The sequence below is a fragment of the Passer domesticus genome, assembly GCF_036417665.1.
Source record: "Passer domesticus isolate bPasDom1 chromosome 8 unlocalized genomic scaffold, bPasDom1.hap1 SUPER_8_unloc_1, whole genome shotgun sequence".
In the NCBI taxonomy this organism is placed as follows: domain Eukaryota; kingdom Metazoa; phylum Chordata; class Aves; order Passeriformes; family Passeridae; genus Passer; species Passer domesticus.
In genome coordinates this window covers 155,738-173,877 of record NW_026989900.1, presented here as the reverse complement: position 1 = coordinate 173,877, position 18,140 = coordinate 155,738, and the positions used below count along the sequence as shown (strand labels likewise).

At 54.2% G+C, this 18,140-nt stretch overlaps 1 protein-coding gene across 1 annotated transcript; it reads left to right on the top strand.

The window, feature by feature from the left end:
* Nucleotides 1–16,329: 16,329 nt before the first annotated feature.
* On the top strand, nt 16,330–17,262 carry LOC135291557 (olfactory receptor 14I1-like). The gene has a single exon (XM_064405837.1). It carries the CDS (start codon nt 16,330–16,332, stop codon nt 17,260–17,262), a length of 933 nt encoding a protein of 310 aa, XP_064261907.1.
* The last annotated feature ends 878 nt before the right edge of the window (nt 17,263–18,140 follow it).

Below are 18,140 nucleotides of genomic sequence, written 5' to 3'. Positions count from 1 at the left end.
TCTACCTGGAACCTGGGAACACATTCACATGAGTTGTGTCCCTCCTTGGGACCCATTAGAAGTTAATAAAAGTTCGAAGTTTGAATCTGATTTGGAGTTCTTCAGAAGTTCTTTGAGGATACTCTGAGGGACTGAGTCTGATGCAAAGAGCACCAAAGCCCCAGAGGGTCATTAAAGTCCTGGTGCTGTGTCTGTGCTGCTGAGCTGGGCTGGGCTCCTGGCCCAGAGGCAGCTCCTGGCAAGGGCAGCGCTGCAGAGAGACAGCTCTGGCCAGGAGCAGCTCCTGTGCACAGCCCAGCAGGGCTGGGGCACTGCCAGGGCAGCTCAGGGACACCAGCAGGGCACAGACAGAGCTGACAGGGGCTCAGCACGGGCAGGGGCTGGGGGATGTTCCAGAGGGGGCTGTGTCACAGCGACACCTCTGTGGCTGTGTCCTAGAGGCACAGAGCAGCTGTGATGTCAGCAAGGGGCTGTGTGACAGCACAGAGTGGGCTGTGTGAGGTCACAGGTTGGGCTATGACATCACAGAGTTTGTTGTGTCAGGTCGTTGAGCAACTACAGCATCAAAGAGGGGTAACTGTGTGACATCACAGAGCAGGCTGTGACATCATGACATCACTGTATGACATCATAGAGCAGGCTGTATGGTCACAGTGTGTGCTGTGACACTACAGAGTGGCAATATGGTATCACAGAGAGGGTTTTGTGACATTACTGAGGGTGTTGTGACATCACAGAGCTGTCTGCAATGTCATAGAGTAGGGTGTGAGGCCATGGAGTAGCCTCTGCCATCACGCAAGGTGGCTCTGTGATATCAGAGAATGGGATGTGAAATCACAGAGTGAGTGAGTAACATCATAGAGCCAGATGTGACATCACAGAACAGACTGTGACATCACATGGTGACTTTATGACATCACTGAATCTTCTGTGACATCACAGAGCAGCTTTACAGTATCACAGAGTGATATCCCATCATTGGCCCTGTGATATCATGAAGGGGCTTTGCGACATCACAGAGCAGGCTGTGACATCACAGAGAAGTAGTGTGTCATCAGTGAGTTGCCTGTGACATCATCGAGTAGGCGCTGTGACATCATAGAATAGGTTCTGCCATCACAGGGTATCTGTGTGACATCACAGAGGGGATGTGACATCACAGAATGGCTGTGTGACATCCCAGGGTAGGATGTGTAATATCATAATGACCGCTGTGTCATCACAAAGGGGCTGTGTGTCATCACAGGGGCTGTTTGACATCACAGGATGCTGTGTGACATCACAGGAAGCTGTGTGACATCCCAGGGGCTGTGTGATGTCACTGGGGAGGTCACTCTGCCCCAGCCCCCCTCACAGTTCCCCCAGAGCAGTCCAACGCTGCTCGTGCACAGCGGGGTCCCCTGTCCCCCCGGGTCCCCCCGCCCCCGGCGCCACAGCCTCCCCCAGAGGATGTTCCACGAGATCGACCCCAGAGCCTGACACGGGGACGGGGGGCCGGAGCCCTGGGGGGTGGGAAAGGGGGACAGGGACCCCCCGGCAGTGTCCCCGTGTCCCCCAGGGCCAGAGCCTGGGCCAGGGCTCCTTCACCCTGTTACAAACGAGGGCTTGAGAGCGCTGAAAAAATCCTCGGCAAGGGATCAGCAAAAACCAGATTTAATATTAAGTGACAGCACCACAAAGTTCCTTGGAAAGAGTGACTTTGCCCCTGACTGGACACTTCAGGCACATCAAGGAAACAAAGCAACAACAAAACCAAATCAAATTCAGGCAGTCAAACCAGAAATGAACCATGAACAGTCCCTGTGTGTGTGCGCGTGTGTGTGTGCGCGACATAAGGACAGTGAGGGCAAGGATAAAAGGAATACAGCCTAAAAGCTGAACAGAGCTCAAAGTTAACAGGACTTAACTTATACCTTAACCTTAACTGATACCTTACACATCAGAGTTTAGCAAAAGAACAACACATAACAGTATTTAACCTAACTTACAATGGCTTATAGGTCATTATAAGTTAGTTTAAATATGACTTAGTAATTTAACAGAGGAATAACACTTAATAATATTTAACTTAGCTTATAACTTAAACTTAACAACTTAGCAAAAGAACAACACTTAGCAGCATTTAACTTAGCTTAGACCTCGTGACTTAACCTGACTTACAGACCTGACTGACTCAGCTGTCCAAGGCACTCAAGCCCCGCAGAGAGTAGCATTTCTGCCACATTTCCCCAGCACAGGCACCCCTGTGTGCACACAGACACAAAGAGTCAGTGCAAGGCACCTGTGAGAAATTCCCCTGAGGGCAGGAAATGCTCCCTGTGGATGCTTTGGCATCTCCCCAGAGGGTGAAGGGTTGAGCCTGGAGGAGTGGGGGGATCGGCCCAGGCTCCCTCGTTGTCCAGGATCCCCGAGTGCAGCAAACAGGAGAGTTCCCGGCTGGGAGAGGCCCCACTCAGAGGGAGTCGCTGGCCCAGGAGAGCTCCAAGAGGCTCCTTTTCAGCGCTGTTTGTAGGGCCCCAAGAGAGGGGCTGCAGTCACAGCAATGGTTCATCCTGGCCACACTTGGCATCAACAGCTTTCTTTGGCACTGTGAGAACAGGAATGTTGTGCCACTGAGGGAACAAAACCCGTTCCCAGGGCTGCTCCTACAGCAACCAGGAGCTGGCTGGGCACAGCAGTGGCTGGAGCAGACAGTGTTTGTGCTGAGTGGCAGAGGAGCTGAGCCCAGGGGCTGTTGGCCAAGGCCGAGGCCCAAGGAGCATTTCTGAGCTGGCAGGACGGCCTGAGAAGGGGAGGGGGGAATGCAGCAGCACAGGGCCCATGGAAGCAAGGGACCATGGTGACACTGTGGGGTCTCATGGAATCATGGAGAGCACTGTGACATTGCTGGGACTCATGGCACCAAGGGGACCGTACTGTCGCTCTGTGGCTCCATGGAATGTAGGGATCATTGTGATACTGTGAGGCCCCATCAAAGCAAGGGGCCATTGTGACACCACAGGGCCTCCTGGAACTGTGGAGACCATTATGACACTTTGGGGTGTCATGGAATCATTGGAGGCCATTGTGACTTTGTGAGACTCCATGGAGACAAAAGTCCATCGAGACATTGCAAGGCGTTATGGCATCATGGAGAGACAATTAAGAGACTTCACAGCCTCGTGGAACCAAGGGGCCATTTTGACACTGAGGCACACCATAGAATCGTGGAGACATTGTGACATTGAGGGGACTCATGGGATCATGGAGACCATTGTGACAATATGAGGGCCCAGGAAATATTCAAAGCATGGAGACACTGTAAGGCCTTATGGAACCAGTGAGACCATTGTGACCCTGGGGGTCCCCACAGAACCAAGAGGACCATTGTGGTATTGTGGGGCCTCGTGAAACCAAGAGGCCTTTGTGACACTGCAGGGCTGCATGGAACCAAAGCTCCAGGGTGGCACTGGAGCCTTATGTCATCAGAGGTCCATTGTCACACTGTGGAGATAATGGAGATTATTGTGACGCTTCAAACTCCCAGGATCCAGAGGTCCATGTGACATTGCAGGGCTCATGTAACCAAGGGAACATGGGACAGGTTTGGCTGGTTTGGCCTCACAGGGGCTGCCAGACAGCTGATCTTGGCAGGTTAAGGGTCTCTTCTGAACTGCTTTTCAAATACTGGGGCTCTGTGCTTTCCTTCCTATGGAAAAGAACTGTCCTTCTTCTCCAGGCACCCATGCCCAGAATTGGGATTTCACCTCCAAATTTCCTTATATCCAGGGAATGTTCCCATTGGAATATTGCCAGGACAAGTCTTGCTGGCAGTGATTTCTCATATGTCCCCAAAACACTGGGGAAGGATCTGTGCTTTCTTCCTATGGGAAAGAACTGTCCTGCTTCTCCAGGCACCCATGGCTGAGACTGGGATTCCACCTCCAAAATTCCTAAAATTCAAAGACTGCTCCCAGACAAAATCTGCCATTCCTGACAAGGCTGGATGGCCTTGGACTAGTGAGGCTCTCACCTGCATTCTAAACACTGGGGCTCTGTGCTTTCCTTCCTATGGAAAAGAACTGTCCTTCATGTCCAGGTGCCCATGGCCAGAGTTCGGATTTCACCTCCCACATTCCCTACTGTGACAGACTGAAGGAGATTGTTGGCTCAAAACATTTCATTTGAAGCAGAGGAAGGGGCAGGTCCAGCCTTGCCCTGCCCTGGAACCCCAATCCCCCCAGAGCCTCTATCCCAGCCCAGCAGTGTCTGCCAGTCCCTGGCACAGCCCAGGCAATGCTCCACAGCCACCTCTGCAGCCCCCAGCCCAGCTCCTGAATGTCTCCTTGGGCGGTCTGGGCATGTAGAAGAATGAGCCCCTTGAGGGCTGACCCTGTTTGGACAAGCTGCTCCTCACCCCCAGCCTCACCATGTCTGGGATGCCTGGCTCCTCCCTCTGGGCAGAGCACCTCACAGTGGGATGATGTAATTTTTATCAGTCCTGCAGTTACACTCAATGGCCCATTAACAAAAGATATCTCCCTGGAGGGAGGATTGATTTGTTGAAGAGATAAATAAAACTGCCCAATTAGCAGAATATAACTGCCCTACCTGTGACAGATGGCAAATACAATACATGCATTGTCTTTCAATCCAGTACAACAGGAGTTCAAATTAATGGAATTTAACTTAACATTGCTCAAATCTAACAATAATGAAGCTTAACTTTGCTTAGTGTTATCAACCCGGAATTTGGATTAAATTAAACATTAGAGAATCAAAAATTTATATCCTTAAAAGTTATACATACAACAAAATTTAACTTATTCTGATGCTATTAATGGAAATAAGGCACTGAAAAAGTTGAACAATCCGCAATTGAAATAACAGTGTGATGGATTTACTGGAGGGATTAAAAGGATGTAATAAGTATGTCATGTTTTTATGTAATTTAGTTTTGAGAGAAGCCCATGGTAGCCAAAAATTTTATGCAAGCATAAATTTACTAAGACCTTTTAAAGTGCAGTTTTCCTGAAAGAAACAATGTGGAATTCAGCAAAATGCCTGGCAAACCAGCAGCTTCTTGAAATTGTATTTAGTGTCATTCCAGATGGTCAATTTACCAGCATTTCTGTTAAAGAACCTCCGGCCAGTGCCGTGGTGGGGGGGCCTGGTGGAGCTGCGCCGGGGGCTCGGGGGAACCGCGCCGGGAGCAGCCGAGCCACGCACCCCAAAGCGCGCGCGGTTCCCCCTCCTGCCCCAGAGCCTGTGAATGTGCCTCCGTGCCAGAGGGAAGGGGCAGGAGATCCCCCAGTGCATCCCCAGCAGGACGGCATTGGCAGTGGGGTTGTCCTGCAGCCAGGGGCCATGCTGGGCTGGGAGATGGAGCAGAAGAGAGGGGGAAAGGGGCACTGACTTCCTCCTCACCTGCCTGAGTTTCTCAGAGCATCTTTCTCTTCCCTGCAGCCTTCTCCTACATGGGCCAAGGTTTGGTAATGGGAAATCCTGGTTTGGGGAAAAACAAGGGATGAGCACAGTGAGTCTGAAGGTCCTCTGCTCAAGTCCATCTCTAGAAGTCACCTGCTGTCCATAAAAACCTTCAAAAAGCGGAAGTGAATTAAAAAAAAAAAGGCACCAGGAGTGTCCCATTTCGAGTCTCATCCCTCTGGGTCTCTGGTGGTGCCTCCTGTCATGGCTGCTGAGGATCCCCGGCCTCCCCAGGGATGAGAAGGTCAGAGCGCCCCCCCAGCCCTAAGCACCCTCAGCGGTGAGAGGGACACAGAGCCCCTGGTCCCCAGCCCTGCACAAGCATTCCCTGAGGCCAGCGGGATGGAGAGACACCAGAGCAACCACCAGGGCAAGGGGACAGAAACCCCTGAGCATCCCATGGGCTGAGAGGGACAGAGACTGCCCCAAGCACCCCCTTGGCATGGGGGTGAGCACCCCACTTCATGGGCTGAGAATAATGGAGACCCACTGGGGAATGGCCTGGGGTGACAGGGACATGGACAACCCTCCCATGCCCCTCCCAAGCATGGCCCAGGGCGAGAGGCGCAAAGACCCCTTCAGCATCCCCTGGGCACTGGACAAAATAAACTTGGCAGGAATTAAATTTAACGCTGCATAAATCACTTGGATGAAGATTTGATTTTTTCACAAGTAACATTAGAGGAGAAAACAAATAAATCCCAAAGATTAATAAACCAACAATAGAAGCAATTCTGTGGCAATTCCAAGTTTCATCGGTTCCTGTACAGCTCCAGCTCAGCTGCTGGCAGTTTCCCAAAAAAGAAAAGTGGAAATGTGGCCCAATACAGATTATTAAAAGGAAGGGAAAGCACTGTGGAGCTGTCATGAGTGTGACAGGGACGAAGAGAATAATGATTCTCACATTTGGCAAAGTCCCCAAGCCTCTGAATTTGGGAGTTATTTGGGAATTTAGCTCCTTGAGCTGGGCACTTCTAGCAGCCTCGTGTTCCTCACCTTGGGGTGAATGAACCTTGTGAGCCTCACTGGTGTCATTTGCTCACATTCCTCCAGTGATTTGATCAAATGTTTCAAAGATGGACAACAATATATTTTCTTTACACTGGCCACCCACAACAGCCATTTTCCTCATCAGTTCTCCCCCAAGCCACACAGAGGAATTTGCATCCAAGTTTCCAAGAGGTTCTCTGGAAAGAAAGAGCTCTCCTCCCACAGAGGAGGGAACCATGCTGTTGTCAAGGTCAGAGAACAGTGCCTGAACTCACTGTGCCAAAATATTGCACACAATCTGGTTAAGAAAATTGTTAGAGATGCCTCTGCCCCAATTAAGGTGCTAACGAGACCAAATGCAAAGTGGATTTTATTGAACAGTCAATGTGAGGTAGGGAGAGATGGAATAAAAGAGAAAAAAGGGAGAGGGCAAGAAAGTGACAGGGACAGAGACTTCCCCTGGGGTGGGGCAAGTGTGACATTGTCCCCTGTGTGTGTGACCTTCTCAGGGTGAGGGTTTTACACCTGAGCCAGTTTGGGTAGGGGGGGTGGTGTTCACCCCCCAAGCAGGGATTACCCCACTGTTTCAGGTTGCAGTGCAAGATGTAACCAAATGCATGTTTTCAATCCCCATCTTCACAAATTGTTATAAACAGGCGGGGCAGTGTTCTTTATCTCTTCCAGGACTCAGCCCTGATAACGCCCTCCAGGGGCTCTCTTCTGTGAATGGGCCATTGAGTGTCCCTGCAGGACTGGTAAAATGACATCATCCCATTGTGGGATGCTCCGCCCAGGGGGAGGAGCCAAGCATTCCTACCTGGCTATAAGCTGAGGCTTCTGACACCAGCAGCACCTTGGCTACTGCATTTCCAGAGGACAAGACCTCCATCACCAGCACTGGACCTTCAGAGGAGGAACAGACCCTTCTACAGGATCACTGCTTTGACAGAATCACGATCATCGCTGCAACAGGACTGCAGCCACCATTTAATGGGACTGCTACCACCACCCTGACCAACCGGGTGGCAGGTTATATCCTGACTCTGTCAGTTTAAGGCAGTGTTTTTGTATCATTGCCTTGATCTTAATTTTCTTCTTAAATTGTAATTCTGGCTTAGACTCTCCTCCTGGTTTGCCCTCAAACCAGTGCAAAACTCAATGTACTCATCTCTTGTTTTCCTCCCAAAACAGAATTTCCCATCTCAAAACCACTGCCAGATGGAGGATAAGGCTGCGAGGAAGAGGAAGATGTCCCAGGACCACCAGGTAGGTGAGGAGGAAGTCAGTGCCTCTTTTTCTCTCTCGCCTGCTTCATCTCCCAGCTCTGCATGGCCCGTAGCTGCAGGATAGCCCCTCTGCCTTGGCCATCCTGCTGCGGATGCACTGGAGGTATCTCGTTCCCTTTCTCTCTGGCACGGAGGCAAAGCCCATCCACTCCTTGTCCTTCGTCCCCCAGACAAGAAGCTGAGGACAGAGACCGGAGAGGACAAATCTCCACAGCAGAACCTCGTGGAAGAAGCAGTTTTGAAGGACTCCATGGCACAGGAATCGAACAGGGAGGTAAAGCCCAAGAGATCCCGCAGGATGAAGGCCTGCAAACCCAGCGCAGGGTGCTCTGAGGAGGAAAGACCCACCCTGTGCCAGGAAGGTGGACAGAGCTTCAGCCAGGGATCAGAGCTGGTGGTCCAGGAGCAGCTTCATGATGGGGAGAAGCCCCACAAGTGCTTGGAGTGTGGGAAGAGCTTCAGGCAGAGCAGCAATCTTGTCCGCCACCAGATGATCCACACTGGGGAATGGGCCTATGAGTGTGGGGAGTGTGGGAAGGGCTTCAGCTACAGCTCAGAACTCGTCAGCCACCAACGCATCCACACTGGGGAGAGGCCCTATGAGTGTCCCCAGTGTCAGAAGAGGTTTCACACCAGCTCAATCTCCTCCTGCATGAGCGGATTCACACAGATGAGAGGCCCTTCCGCTGCCCTGACTGCGGGAAGGGCTTCAACCGCAACTCCCACCTTGTCACCCACCAGCGTATCCATACCAGGGAGAGGCCCTACGAGTGTCCCCAGTGTGGGAAGAGCTTCAGACAGAGCTCTCATTTGAGCAGACACCAACACAGTCACCAGTAAGGGAAGACATGCAAATGCTGCAACTGCAGGAAGAGCTTTGTGCACTGCTCCAACTTCATCCCCCATGGGAGAACCACGTTTGGAAGGGCCCTGGTGATACGTGTTCACTGTGATCCATGCTGGGAAGACACCTGTTCGTTTTCCTGCCCCTGCCAATGACATGATGTGAGCCTGAAGAACATGAGGGTCTGGCCAGGGCTGTGTCATTACATTCACTCTGACCTCAGGTCATTGCCAGGGGCAGGAAAGGGACTCTCTCTCTTTCTCCCTGAGGAGAAGGGTGTCCTTCCCAGGCAGGAGGAAGTTATGGCCAGGAAGATGCAGTCAGTTGTGTTGTAGTTTTCCCTTTTTTATAACCCTTCTGTTGTCAATATTGTTTCTCTTACTGTTTGTTTTTATCTCGTTGCTGTTCCAAATAAATTGTTCTTATCCCAGCCTGGGATCTTTGGCTTTTGTTCTTTTCATGGGAGGTGGGAGGGCAGCGAGCGGCAGTGCGGTTTTAGTGGGAGCAGGAAATTGGGGAATCCCATTCCTAAACCCCAGCCTGTGGAAACCGAGCATCCCAGCTGGTCCCAGCCCTGGTGGCCATGGCAACAGCCTTGGGAGTGGGTCCCTGGCTGGGGCTGTGGGAACCTCTTCCCTCTGGTGCCCAGGGACAGCACTGGAGGGAACGGCTGCCGCTGAGTCGGGGAAGGCTCAGGTTGGATCTCAGGAAAAGGTTTTTGCCCAGAGGCTGCTGGGGCACTGCCCAGGCTCCCCAGGGAAGGCTCCCAGCTCCAGGGCTCTCTGAGCTCCAGCAGCATTTGGACAGCGCTGCCAGGCCCAGGCTGGCATTGTTGGGGTGTCCTGTGCAGGGCCAGCAGTTGGACTCCAGGATCCTGATGGGTCCCTCCCAGCTCAGCCAGTTCTGTGGATCTGGGATCCCATGACCCATAGCAACAGGGTCCTGGTGATGGTTGCCTGCTAAGGATCAGATTTGTCACAGAAGGCTCTCAGAAGGATTCCATGGGGACTTTCCAAAAGTCTCCAGGCTGTTCAAGAGCTGGAATGTCACAGGCAGAGACAGGGACTCCATGGACACCTCCCAGGGGTTTCTGGGGATCGTAAAGAGCCGTGTGGTCAGAGGCAGTCACAGCCATTCCATGGTGACATCCCAGGGAACCTTGGGCTGCAAAGGCACCAATCTGTCACAGGCACTCACAGGGGCTCCCCGGTGACATTCCAGGAGTCCCCAGGCTGCCAAAGAGCCAGGATGTCCCAGACACTCACAGGGGTTCCTGTCATGGGCACAGTGGGAGCTTCAGGCAAAGCTTCATTTCTTTATTGGAGAAACTCCTGTTGAGACATGAAGTGGAGAAATTACTTCCAACAGCCACCATGGAACCTCAAATCCCTGCAGGACCCCTAGACTTCTAAAATTCCTTCTAATAGAGGAGACTGGGAGAGGCTGCATCCAATCCCAGCCCCAGGGTTTGTCAAAGGTTTATGTATAAAAGATTGGAGAGGTGGAATTGAACCTTAATGCAATTTGTCCCACACGATTAACGATGGAATACCAGATAAATTTATATAAATACAGCCCTGATGGATTGTGATCATGATTAGTCAGAAAGGTCTTAACCACAGTACTGGAATTATAACAGTTATTAGAATATAGTGCTCCAGGAAGCAATTTTGAAGTCAACAGGGCCTTGCAGGAGTTGTTGGAGCCCATTGCAGGCAGAGCCTCCTGCTCCAGCAGGAACTGCCTTTCCTGTGCCAGGAGCAGGGCAGGTCCCGCTGCAGGAAAAGCCCCAGGCCAGCCCCAGCACAGGGAAGGGCTCGGGCACAAGGGCAGAGTGCCGTGCTGGGAGCTGTGCCAGGCAGAGCCTGGGGCACCAAAGGCACCTTGGCAGCAGCAGCTGCTTGCAGGCCATGGCCAGAAGCCTCCCTTGGCAGCCCGGCCTGGTGGCCAGCACTGCAGAGCTGCTGCCTCAGGGCTCATTTCTGCCTGGGCTCTGAAAAGCCACTTCTGCTCCAGGAGCCTGCTTGGGAAGCCATTGGCCCCAGCACCTTGGGGACAAGATAGTGATGTCAAAACTCTTCATGCCAGCAGAGACAAGGCAGGGGCAGAGGAAAGGGGAGAGCCAGGCCCAGGGCACAGGGCTGCCATGGTGATGGCTGTGAGGTCACTGCCCCTGCAGCAGCCTGGCTGCCCTCAGCAGACATTCTGGCCAGAAGCGTTGTGAGGGCACCCAGCACATCAGAGAACCCACACAACAGGAATTCTGTCCTTGGGGATGAGGTTGTTTCACTGGGTCAGGTTGCACAAAGCTCCTGCTCTTGGACAATTTCTGTGATTCCTGTGATGGGGAATGCAATTCACTGGAAAAACAGTTGAGTTTTGTGCCACTCTCATCATTGTAAAATATTTCTCCTTCTAACAAATGTAAATCCACCCTCATTCAGTTGAGAGATATTGACTCTTGTTCTGTTACTGCATGATGTGGGACAAAATAATGATGATCACTATTTTTTCTATTTTCACAGACCTTGGAAAGTAACCAAAAATCGTCCAAGATGGGGTTTGGGTGCCTCATCACATAACCAGCAGGTAGAAGGTGGTGGCTCTGGGCTCAGTGGTGTGGAGAATGAGGACAGAACAGGAGCAGCCCGAGAGGGATTGAAGGGTGGTTTCAGAGAGGCTGGAGTTTTTCTTCATTGTATAAAACACCCAGAGAAAGAAATAACGGCACCAAAGGTTGTGGAGTTCCCCCGCCCCAGGAAGCAGGCATTCTACCCAGACAGACAGCATCAAGTGAGTAGCGTGATTTAAAGAGGATTACGCCCCTCCACCCTTTGGGGTGTGCCTCTGCAAGCCCAGGAAAAGACACTCCACCCCATCTGGTCACATAAGGAGTGGCCACAGAACATTTTTCCTTTTCTGTACCCTCATTGGTTCAAATTCTACTGCAAAGTCCCTGCCACACATTTTTCCATTGGTTGTCCTCCTCTATCCACTCCTTTGCAGTGCCCTGCTCCTTCTGCTATTGGACCCCGACCCTAAACTCCACCCCTACCCTGTCATATAAAACCCATGACAAGCCACCACCCCTTCTCCCCCTTCATTTCTTGTCTTGGTACCTGGCACAATAAAGGATCCTGGGCTTTGCTAAACCAAGCCCCATCCTGTTGCCTTCCTTTTCCTCTTGGTCATCGATGCCTGCCTGAGGTCTGAGACTCTGGGGTCTGGGGGAGTGGTTTTGCTGCTTACTGCAGTGGAACACAACACAAGGGCAGCTGGGGAGGCCCAGACTGGACATGAAGAGAAAGGAATTTCCTCCCCCAGGGCAGGGCTGTGGTGCAGAAGGAGCCTGGAGCAGCCCAAGGCTTTGTGTGGGCAGGCAGAGGCAGGCAGGAGGCAGAGCTGTCAGCAAAGGAAGGGGCCAGCCAGGTGGGGCAGCCGGGGGATGACGACAGCCTGCAGGGACAGAGGCGCAGGGCAGGGACACCGTAGGACAGCCTGGGCTGCACAGGGCACAGGGATGGGCAGCAGCTGCAAGGCCCTGACAGAGCCAACTTGGGCAGCACTTTGGCCATGGCTGCTGGCCCTGGGCCTGAGCCAGGAGCAGGAGACAAGTGACCCTTGCAGGCCTGGGGCCTCATTGCCTCCTTGTCCCTGCTCAGCAGCCTGGCAGGGGCCGCCCCATGGTGCTGCCCTTGGCATTGCACATCCCCACATGCCAGTGCCCATCCCGGGAAGAGCCCTGAGCATGGAGGGAGGGACAGGATCTGCCTTGCCAGGGGCTGGGGCTCAGGCCTTGGCCCTTTGCATTCCTGAAACACATCCAGGCTTGCTCAGCACCAGAGACACCTTTCCTTTGCTTGTCCCCACCTGTCATCACTGCCTCCAGTGTTCTGCTCTATCTGGAACCTGGGGACACTTTCACATGAGTTATGTCCCACGGTGGGCCCCACTTAAAGTTAAGGAAAGATTGGACTTTGAATTTGAGTCCCTGAGAAGTTTTTTGAGAACACTCTGAAGGACTGAGTCTGATGCAAAGAGCACAAAGCCCCAGAGGGTCATTAAAGTCTTGGTGCTGTGTCTGTGCTGCTGAGCTGGGCCGGGCTCCTGGCCCAGAGGCAGCTCCTGGCAAGGGCAGCGCTGCAGAGAGACAGCTCTGGCCAGGAGCAGCTCCTGTGCACAGCCCAGCAGGGCTGGGGCACTGCCAGGGCAGCTCAGGGACACCAGCAGGGCACAGCCAGAGCTGACAGGGGCTCAGCACTGGCAGGGGCTGGGGGATGTCCCAGAGGGGCTGTGTCACAGCGGCACCTCTGTGGCTGTGTCCTAGAGGCACAGAGCAGCTGTGATGTCAGCAAGGGGCTGTGTGACAGCACAGAGTGGGCTGTGTGAGGTCACAGCTTGGGCTATGACATCACAGAGTTTGTTGTGGGAGGTCATTGAGCAGCTACAGCATCATAGAGGAGACTGTGTGACATCACAGAGCAGGCTGTGACATCATGGCATGGCTGTATGACATCATAGAGGAGACTGAGGTCAAAGTGTGTGCTGTGACATTACAGAGTGGCAGCATAACATAACAGAGAAGGTTTTGTGCCATCACTGAGGGTGTTGTGACATCACAGAGCTGTCTGTGACATCATGGAGTAGGGTATGAGGCCATAGAGCAGATCCGGACGTAACAGCTGGTGGCTCTGTGACATCAGAGAGTGGGTTGTGACATCCCTGGGTGGCTGAGTAACATCATAGAGAAGACTGTGACAAAACAGAACAGACTGTGACATCACAAAGCAACTTTCTGACATCACAGAGTCTTCTGGGACATCACAATGCAGCTGCATGACATTCCAGGGTGACATCCCAGAATTGGCTCTGTGACGAAACAAGGGTGCTGTATGACATCCCAGAGTGGGCTGTGACATCACAGGTGGCTGTGTTAAATCATAGGGTGCTCTGTGACATCACAAGATGCTGTATGAGATCACAGATGTCTGTGTGACATCCAAGGGGCTGTGTGACATCACAGCGTGGCTGCTTGTCCCTGCTCAGCAGCCTGGCAGGGGCCGCCCCATGGTGCTGCCCTTGGCATTGCACATCCCCACATGCCAGAGCCCATCCCGGGAAGAGCCCTGAGCAAGGAGGGAGGGACAGGATCTGCCTGGCCAGGGGCTGGGACGCAGGCCTTGGCCCTTTGCATTCCTGAAACACATCCAGGTTTATTCAGCACCAGAGACACCTTTGCCTTGTTTATCCCCAGCTGTCATCACTGCCTCCAGTGTTCTGCTCTGACTGGAACCTGGGGACACTTTCTCAGTCATGTCCCTCAGTGGGACCCATTAAAACTTCAAGAAACTTTGGAGTTTCAATTTAACTTTGAGTTCTGGAGAAGTCTTTGGAAGGCTCTCTCAGGGACTGATGATGTAAACAACACCCAAGTCCCAAGAGGGTCATTAAAGTCCTTGTGCTGTGTCTGTGCTGCTAAGCTTAAAAAAACAGCTCTTCCCAGGACCAGCTCCTCTCCCAGCCCAGCAGGGCTGAGGGCTCTGCCTGCAGGCACTGAGGGGACAGGAGCCAGGCAGAGACAGGCTGAGGAAGTCATTGAGCTGAAACTTCACTGGGGGAAAGATCTTCACAGCCCTCCACATGGTGAGTCAGTGGATGCAGGGCAATGTCCCCTGTGCTCCTGGAGGGATCTCCTGAAGCCAGCACACCCCACAGCCTGGGGGATGTGCCAGGAGGACTCTCCCAATTTTTCTGTGGCAGGGGAGCAGGAGGAGGAGGAGGATGTGCTGCAGAGCAGGGCTGCCCTGGGCACCATCAGAGGGACAGGGCAGGACGGCTCCTGCTGCCAGGGATGGCTGCGGGGGCTGAAGCTGGGGCTGCAGCCAGGACTGCCCAGGGCTGCCCTGCAGAGCAGGTCCTGCAGTCATCAGGGCTCTTGGCCAGCCCAGGGGATGTGCCACCTGCCAGGAGCAGCTCTCAGCCTGCCTGGCAGCTCCCCATGGACAGTGCAGGGGAGCTGTGGGGGCAAGGAGTGACTCCTGCCAGGGCAGGTCCTGCTGCTGTGGAGAGGGTGCTGTGTGGGCCAGGGCTGCTCAGAGCTCCAGCTCACGCCCAGCTCATTCCTGAGGGGACTTTTCATGAGCTCATTCAGGGCAGGGCTTTCCTGCTTGGGTCTCTGCTTTCCTGAATCTGTGCTCCCACTTTTCCCTGGCTCAGCTTGGTGGCAAGGGAAACTCAGCTGTGCAGGGCAGAAGAGGGGCTGAGGCTCTTAAACCATTACCCTGAGTTTTCCTGGGAACCTCAGCAAGTGCCCCCCCCCCTCCCCAGCCTCCAGGCCCATCCAGCATCACCTTTCCATGGTGCCCAGGCTGGGGGAGCTGTTCTTTAATCCCTGCAGCCCCGGACAGCTGCAGGGCAGAGCTGGCCCAGGGGCTGGGCTGGGCTCTGGCAGCTCTGACAGGGAAGGAGCCCGGGGCCACAGGAGCAGCTCGGGCTGGGACAGCTCCAGCAGCAGAGCCGTGGGCAGGGAGGGAGGGAGGCAGTGCTGAGGGAAGCCCTGCTGCAGGGCAGATGTGGCACTGCCAGCCCTGCCCTGCAGGGCAGACACTGCCCTCAGCAGCACAGCTCTCGTGTCCCCTCCCAGCCAGCACAGCCCTCAGCCCGGGGCTCGGGGCCCTCAGTCCCTGCTGGGCTGGCAGAGCAGCAGCAGAGATGAAGGGCATCTCTCCTGCCATGTGCCCATTCCCTGCTGACAGGGCCTGAGGGCCACTGCCCTGCCCTGGTGCTGCCTGGCAGGGGCTGTGCAGGGCTGGGCAGGGAAAGGCTTTTCCTCAGGCCCGGCTCTCTCTCTCCTTGCCTTGCCCAGGTGCTCCTGGCGTTGCTGAGGGGCTCTCTGGGATGGCAGTTCCAGCTGCAGGGTCAGGCCCAGCCCTTGGGCTCCTCCTGTGCAGGCTGAGCTCAGCAATGGGGTGTCCCAGCTCCCTGTGCCCGGGGAGCTCTGGGCAGGGCAGGCTGGCAATGAGCCAACTCTCCTCAAGTAATGCCATGGACATGACCCTTGGTGTGTCCTCGGGATGCCATCCAAGCTGTGAGCTGCCTCCAGGGGACACTGGGGGACAGGAGTGTCCTTGGCCAGAGTGGGACTGAGACTCTGAGAAAGGCTGAGCCAGTTTGCTCTGCTGTGGGTCCCTCTGCTCCCAGCTGTGCCAGGCTGATTTCCAGGGGAACACAGGGACTGCCCTGGATCTCAGAAATGGCAGCTGGGGACAGATGGGGTGACAGAGCAGCTCCCCTCACCCTTCACTGAGTCACAGCCACTGCTCTTGCATTGCTCAGTTCTTTCTGATCTCCCTGGGCACAGCAGGAAACCCTCTCAAACTGCCTTTGGCTGTCACCATTCCTTAGCCCTGGGACAGGAGATGCAGCAGAGCTCCTCTGCCTCAGGACCAGTTTGGGCTGATGAAGTCCAATCCCAGGACTGGCCCCTGTCCCTGTTCCCATGACCTCACTGCTGCAGAGCAGAGCTGACCCCTTGGTGTCCATGGGCAGAGCCCCTGCTCGTCACAGCAATGGGGCCAGATCCCAGCAGAGCTCCAGGTACAGGGCTATGAGAAAAGGAAAATTGAATGGCACAGAGCAGCAGGGGGAGGGCTGGGAAAAAGGGCTTGGACATCACACATCAAAGTCAGCCCTGACTTGTCACTGTCTCCTCCTTGGACAAGACTCCATGGACAGAGTGAACAAATGTCCAACAGCAGCTCCATCAGCCACTTCCTCCTGCTGGCATTGGCAGACACATGGCAGCTGCAGCTCCTGCACTTCTGCCTCTTGCTGGGCATCTCCCTGGCTGCCCTCCTGGGCAACAGCCTCATCATCAGCGCCGTAGCCTGCGGCCACCACCTGCACACGCCCATGTTCTTCTTCCTGCTCAACCTGGCCCTCAGCGACCTGGGCTCCATCTGCACCACTGTCCCCAAAGCCATGCACAATTCCCTCTGGGACACCAGCACCATCTCCTACACAGGATGTGCTGCACAGCTCTTCTTCTTTATGTTTTTCATCTCAGCAGAGCTTTCCCTCCTGACCATCATGTGCTACGACCGCTACGTGTCCATCTGCAAACCCCTGCACTACGGGACCCTCCTGGGCAGCAGAGCTTGTGCCCACATGGCAGCAGCTGTCTGGGCCAGTGCCTTTCTCACTGCTCTCATGCACACAGCCAATACATTTTCCCTGCCCCTGTGTCATGGAAATACCCTGGGCCAGTTCTTCTGTGAAATCCCCCACATCCTCAAGCTCTCCTGCTCCAAAGCCTATCTCAGGGAACTTGGGCCCATTGCTGTTAGTGTCTGTTTATCATTTGGTTGTTTTATGTTCATTGTTTTCTCCTATGTGCAGATCTTCAGGGCTGTGCTGAGGATCCCCTCTGAGCAGGGACGGCACAAAGCCTTTTCCACCTGCCTCCCTCACCTGGCCGTGGTAACCCTGTTCCTCAGCACTGGCATATTTGCCTACCTGAAGCCTGCTTCCATCTCCTCCCCATCCCTGGATCTGGCAGTGTCAGTTCTGTATTCTGTGGTGCCTCCAGCCCTGAACCCCCTCATCTACAGCCTGAGGAACCAGGAGCTCAAGGCTGCAGTGCGGAGACTGATGACTGGATGGTTTCAGGAACATTAAAGTGATTGCCGATTTCTGCAAATCACTTGTAATAAAAATCATCTTTGATACTTCTTGTTGGTTTCAATTTGGAGGTTCCTTTTCTTTAAGTTTTTAATATTATCCAGAAAAAAATGTCAGTGTTTGTGCCAGTCTCTCATTTTTTTTTTCTCTCCATCATCCCTGAGACTACAGACTGAGTCAATGAGGGGCTGTGCTCTCCGTGGCTATAAACAAACTAAAGCATCTCCCAGCAGAGTTTTCTGCAAAGATGCCCTTTTGTTGCCTTCTCTGGAGCTGCAGCAGCAATGTCAGTGTGCAGAGCTGGGGCAGATCAGTGCTGGCCCAGCAGCTGTGCCCAGCAGCAGCAGCACTTGGTGTTGCCAGTGCTGCTGCCGTGGCCCTGCCCCGCTGCCCTGGTGGCCCTGGTGTTGCTGCAGGGCCTGAGTGCTCTCGGGGCCGGGCACAGTCCTGGGGGTGGCAGTGCCAGGGCTGCAGCAGGGACAGGCCATGGGCACTGCTGGGGCAGCGCTGACGCCTCAGGCCAGGCCCTGGGGGCTGCAGGCTCCTTGCCCAGGCTCTCTCAAGAACACGGCCAGGCCAATGCTCAGCACAGAAAAACCCCAGGGTGAGCAGCCCCAGGCTGGCCGTGGGCAGGCTGGGGGCAAACAGCATGGCTGGGGCTCTGCAAGGGCCCTGGGGGAGACGGGAAGGAGCAGCAGAGCAGGGGCTGATCCATCCCCAGTGTGCTGCACAGCCCAGGGCAGCGTCCCAGAGCATCCTCATGGAGCTGCCAACAACATCTCCCCTCTGCAGCCCTGGCCTCTCCCCCAGCTCACAGAGGTGCCCCATCCTTGCAGGCACAGCCACGGGAGCACTGGCTCAGGAGCCCCTGTTTG